This window comes from Scardinius erythrophthalmus, assembly GCF_964197995.2.
Source record: "Scardinius erythrophthalmus genome assembly, chromosome: 22".
NCBI classification, from domain to species: Eukaryota; Metazoa; Chordata; class Actinopteri; order Cypriniformes; family Leuciscidae; genus Scardinius; species Scardinius erythrophthalmus.
In genome coordinates this window covers 12,987,127-12,993,126 of record NC_138242.1, presented here as the reverse complement: position 1 = coordinate 12,993,126, position 6,000 = coordinate 12,987,127, and the positions used below count along the sequence as shown (strand labels likewise).

Genomic DNA, 6,000 nt, shown 5'->3' with positions numbered 1-6,000 from the left:
TATATATATAGATATATATAGACATAGATAGACATAGATAGACAGATAGATAGAAATATATATATATATAAATATAGCTGAGAGCAGCGATGGAGGGCCAAAGGTAACTAAAGGCACTGGGGTTGCGGTGCCACCGGCTTGGGCCCGTAATCGCTGCTCGCAGCTAAATTTTTTTTATTACAATTTATTTTTATATTTTTAGTATGTTAGTATATCTGTTTAGTATGTTACCTTTTCCATTTTTCCATCCTGTTATCACACTCAGTATGTTTTAGATGTCCTGAATCATCTTCTTGGGCAATAACAGTGGAAAACAATGGTTCGATACCTTTTTTTCAATACAGAAATTGACTTCTGTCCTGATAAATGTGCACTAGTGTAAAAGTATTACAATCAACTTTGTTTGCCCATATAAGTGTGCACAGTTTTTTGCAATGCTGTTGAGAAAAGAATGAAAACAACATGTTACTTTTTTTTTGAAACATCAGTAATGTAGACAAATAAATTAATAGAATAAAATGGAATGGTTATATATTGCATTTTTGTAATAACTGATGTCGTGAAGTAGCTGGGGAAGAGAATTCTGTAACAAACTCACTTATGAATGACGCCTTTAATGATGAATGATTGCATAAGCTTAAAATGCAATGATGTGGGGATATGAGAGGCTGACCTGGGATCAGCAGGTTGAGTGTGGAGTGTCACTTCCTGTAAGTGCAGAGGGAGGCAGTGCTGAGTTAAAGACACAAACACACATTACAACAAAATAGCGAGAGGAAAGAGAGAGAGAGAGAGAGAGAGAGAGAGAGAGAGAGAGAGAGAGAGAGAGAGAGAGAGAGAGATGATCTGAGCTTCGGTCGCTTCATGTCTGATTTTCAAACATTGATCATGAATATATCGAGGAGATCCGACTGAATCTGTCGCTCGGGTGTGTGAAGGGGTCAAAGCGAAACCTTTTTTTTTTTTCCGTGGCGCAGGGATTTCTTGCTCTATTTATCAAGCTGATACATTTTAAATCATCATTGTAGGAGACATTTGAGATATTGTTATTGTTTATTGTGTGTCTGAGGAGTAAGAGGCTTTTGAACATGGGATGTTTGGGCAACAGCAAGACAGAAGATCAGCGCATCGACGAGAAGGCGCAACGAGAGGCGAATAAAAAGATCGAGAAACAGTTACAGAAAGAGAGACAGGCGTATAAAGCCACACACCGCCTGCTCTTATTAGGTAAGATAGGAATCTGTAACTAAAACATAAATAACAAATAGATATGTGTAAGCATCATCTGATCAGAGATATGGATATATTTTCATCATCATCGTCATGGATGGATAATTTCTTCATGGCCCTGGGAATACTAATATTTAGGCTATGTATCATGTCATGACTTTTTTTCTATGATTTTAAGGCGCTGGGGAATCCGGGAAGAGCACTATAGTCAAACAGATGCGGATCCTGCACGTCAACGGCTTTAACGCAGAGTGAGTGTGTGATCATTTAGCGTTATTACTGCCACAGGGCCTTTTCTGTGTTTATTATAACGGATGCGGCATCCATGTATGTTGAGGATGTTAGAATGTTGACGGGCTTCAGATGTACGCGTCTGCGTCCGGTGCGTTTTTATGGCTGTCTCTAAACCTAGTGAGCTGCCTACTTAGACAGCATTTTGAACATCATAGGCGTGAGCAACATTTTTGGGCCTCATTTTTGGTCATCATACACGCATGCAGCATTTCCGAGTCTCAAATTTGAGCGCCCACCTATACAGCATTTTTGGATAGGTGTGCAGCATTTTTTTGGACTGCGTATAGAAAGCATTTTTGGCATGCAGCATTTTTGGATCTTATTTTTGGGCTGTTTACCTAGACAGTATATTTAGGCCTTATCTCACGGCAAATAAAATAGATATAATAACTGGATTGATTATATTTAATTAATTATAGTTATGTGCCGTTATTTCAATGTTCACCATTAGGATGAGGTCACTGTGTGCAGTATGTGCTCTGTTGTGACTTTAATCATAGTTTGGCCTTTGATAATGACCACCTTTGAGTAATATTAATCACATTCCTAATTCATGGACAATTATTATGACACTCCTAATTTTGAAATTATGTCATTCATTCTTTAATGACAGTTTCCTCCTATTTTCCCTCTCTTCTGCTCAGAGAAAAGCAACAAAAAATATTGGATATCCGGAAAAATGTTAAGGATGCCATAGTGGTAAGTCATTTTTGTGAATAAAAATTGCGCCCAATTTAATGTTTTTGTTTTGTCTCCAGCAGTTTTGTCTAGCTGATTAGTTTGGTTTAATTCATCCTGCTTTTACATCTATGTTTCTATTTTTCAGACGATAATATCTGCTATGAGCACCTTAACACCCCCTGTGTCAATCTCCAACCCGTCCAATCAGCCTAGAGCAGAGTACATCAAAAGTATAGCTCCACTCTCAGACTTTGACTACACAGAGGTAAGACACTGTTTCCAAATCTGTTACAGCACTAAGCGGAAGACATAAAAAGTATTTTTTTTTAAATGGGAAATTGATGTCATGATTGATTAGGCTACACTGAAAGGGGGTGTTGTTATAGTCTAATTACCTTATAACCAGGCTGGTATTGGGCCAAGTTATCATTGAAATGTTGGTTCTTTTGTTGTTTAGACGGTAGTTCTTTGTAAGTGTTTCCTCCTTGAAGTGGTGCACAAATTCCCTTTTAAATCCAGTCAATGGTTCAGGCACATACTGCATGATGTATTTACTCTGCTAGCAGAGAACCTCTGCCATAGATTCTTATATGTCCTTTGTCAATGTCTGCTCATGAGAGCTGACATAAATGTTGTCACTCAATGTCATAACTTTGTGGGTCCATTGTTTTGGTATTATAGGGAAGATCACATTATGTTAAATTACTTTTTTTTTCTTTCAATTACATGAATTTAAAATACAATGGTTTCATTTTGTGCTATTTGACTTTTTAACACTAGTCACAATGTGTACACAAACACACTCTTGTTAATAAACAAGAAAGAAAAGCTTCCTTAATGGCTTAATTATAATGAAATCCATAAAGTAAATTTGTTTGTAGTCATTGACCATGTACACTTCATTCTCATTCATTTAATGATGTTTTATTAACAAAGTTCGGGAGGAGCACATTCAGATAATTAACCTGATTAACATGAGAGGAGCCCATTCAGTTAATCAACTCAATTAATGATAAGAGGTATACAGCAGACTTTTCACAACCGGGGGGAGTACTTTGGGTTCGGGCCAAAATTCCAAACTCTGAGCCCTCCCCTTGAACAGCACCCCAAATACGCAAAACCCTTACTCTACTTAATTATATGTAAGTGTGAACTCGTGAACTTAACAATAACACAGAAGTGTGTGATGGCCAAGACATTTATTTAATGCTTGTAAAATATCCTAAGTCTTCTCCTAACTCCAAAAGCATTTTTTTTTCAATAGTTTGACTTTCAACAACTGTCCAATTGAAATACCATATAAATTAATGATCAGCTATAGTAGATATTATATGATGGAATAAAGTATTTAATTTAACACAGGTATTAAAGGGTTAGTTCACTTAAAAATGAAAATTCTGAATGAAATAATTTACTTTGTCATGTTGTTCCAAGACCATACGACTTTCATTCATCTTTGTAATGCAAAAGAAGATATTTTTAACAATCTCACCTTTTCTGTTAATCCATTGAGAATCCACACAGGCAAAGCTTTCACACATTAAAAGTACAAAAAGACATTCACATGAATCAAGCAGTTTTATGCAATGAGGTTTGTTCTCGATCGTTAAGCCAGCACAGTTGAGTCTCCAGAAGACTTTTCTTAAACTGCTTGATTCATATGGATTACTTTTACAATGTATTTTTGTACTTTTTGATGCATGAACATTTTGATTATGTGAACTTTCAATGGATGGACATAGTTAATGTACTTAGTTATATGACTGTGGAGTGGCTTCATTTACAATATAGTACAGCCTCAAATGTCTACTATTTTTATAAAATGGTTATTATATAGTAAAAATATTAGGACACATTTTGACCGCACGGCATAGAGCATGAGAACTATCTATATTATAATATTGTATTTTCAAAGAACAGCCCTACCATTACCACATTGTCCTTAACATTACAGTGTTACCCAAATTAAAATTGTTCATTTTATTCAGAGGAGTATTATCTACAGGGACATGTTTTTGTCAGTATCAAACCATGTGGCAAAACCTTATATTTTGTTTGTGGTTTGTTCAGGATTGGAGGCCTGGTTATAGAGTCTAACTCCATGACCTCACTCCTGTTTGCCTCTGGACAAATGCAGCAGTTTTCATATTTGTCTCATGAAACCCAAAGCAAATATGTCCTCTAATTTGCAAATGTGTTCATTCAAATGATTGTGGACTCAGTGATGTGGTGTACACATAAACACTCATGAATACATGCTATAATGATTAAATTATTCATAAACAGATCTTGTGTAAATGCTGATATTTATGCAAACATTTACAGAAACTTAAGCATTATTTTAGTGTCTTTCTCTTACAGTTATCCACAAAGGAATGTCAGACACCATGAGTAAAAAACAACAACTTTCCAGCATTGGGTCTAGGCAATATATAAAATATTCACAATAGACTATAGGCCTATTCACTATGATATTGCTAGTGAAATTACATTATGCAACGTTGTGAATATTGTAATGTTTTAATGCTCTTTTTATTTGACAATTACGCTTCCTAAAGATCATATCATTAGAATAGTTGGTCACACTTTATATTAGGTGTCTTTACCTACTAAGTACTTGCATAAACAAAACAAAACAAAATAAATAAATAAATTGGTACTTAGTTCATGTTGTATTGCAAAACACTTGCAGCTATTGAGGTGGGATACAGGTAAGGTTAGGGACAGGTTTGGTTTTATGTTAAGTTTAAGGGAGTGACTGAGAATTCCCTTTCCCATGTCAAAGCATTCTGTAATCACTTGTACTCCATTTAATCAGTAGTGAGAGGAATCCATTCTGAGCGATCATGTAGCAAGAGAAAACATAGATGTTCTGACTTTCAAAAAACCCTTGTCACTTCAGGCAAATCCGCTCTATGCTCCACTTAGCAAATCTAAAAATCTAAAACAAAAGCAAAGAAGTCAAACATGAAACAGTGCTGTTATACACTAATTTATCATATACATATTGTACTGCTGCTTGGTCAATCAAATTGGAGGACTAGAACTAACTGATGAAGTGAAAAATGATTATCATTCTTTAATTTTCAGTTCTGTGTCCATTAGTGAAAAAACAGCAGAAAAATATGCCTTAATTATTTAACTGGATGTTCTGCCTGTATTTTTACTGTAGTTCACTCTTGAATGTTTTGAATCTACCTGTTACCAATGGTGGTTGAGCTCACCATTTTAATTCATTTCTGAATGATTTATTGATACAAGCAAATACAAAAGTATACTTTATGTATGACCCAGTCATATGCTATAACCCATTTCAAGGCTAAAATAATTTATTATGGAATGGAGAATATTTTGCATGTAAGAACAGATGTACACAGTCAAATATTTTAATAGTAAAAGATAATGAAAGATTTTAATAGTTAAAGAGCATTATTTAATGCAGAAGGCAAGAGTTTCCACCATCACTTGTGAGAAGTTATGGATGATTTCTAAATAGATGCTTCTTTCAGAGCCAAAATAGTTTGTATTTAGTAACTAGTGCTACAGGGGAGATGGCATTAGTGTGCACAGCCACGCGTGTGTGTGTGTGTTTGTGTGTGTTTGCTGCTGTTACCTAATTAAAATCTCTTTCTATTGGGTCGCAGAGAGCGGTCGGGCTGTCATGAGTTTTATAAGGCTGATTTGATCAGAGTTCAAAGTGGCAGCCAGCTGACAGAGGACACACACACACACACACACACACACACACACACACACACACACACACACACACACACACAGAGCTCTCTTTAAAGC

The 6,000-nt window shown here is 35.6% G+C and overlaps 1 protein-coding gene across 3 annotated transcripts in view; it reads left to right on the top strand.

Moving 5' to 3' along the window:
- Window positions 1-696: 696 nt before the first annotated feature.
- Window positions 697-6,000, top strand: part of gnal (guanine nucleotide binding protein (G protein), alpha activating activity polypeptide, olfactory type) — a 244,444-nt gene continuing 239,140 nt past the window's right edge. Inside the window, exons 1-4 of one of the 3 annotated variants that reach the window (XM_081352695.1) lie at window positions 697-1,227; window positions 1,409-1,481; window positions 2,169-2,223; window positions 2,351-2,470. In XM_081352695.1, coding sequence (XP_081208821.1) covers window positions 1,089-1,227; window positions 1,409-1,481; window positions 2,169-2,223; window positions 2,351-2,470 — 387 coding nt within the window. In that variant the 5' untranslated portion in view covers window positions 697-1,088. Of the gene's footprint in view, window positions 1,228-1,408; window positions 1,482-1,715; window positions 1,782-2,168; window positions 2,224-2,350; window positions 2,471-6,000 lie in introns of those variants that run through there. The other 2 variants (XM_081352696.1, XM_081352697.1) reach the window with 2 other exon arrangements.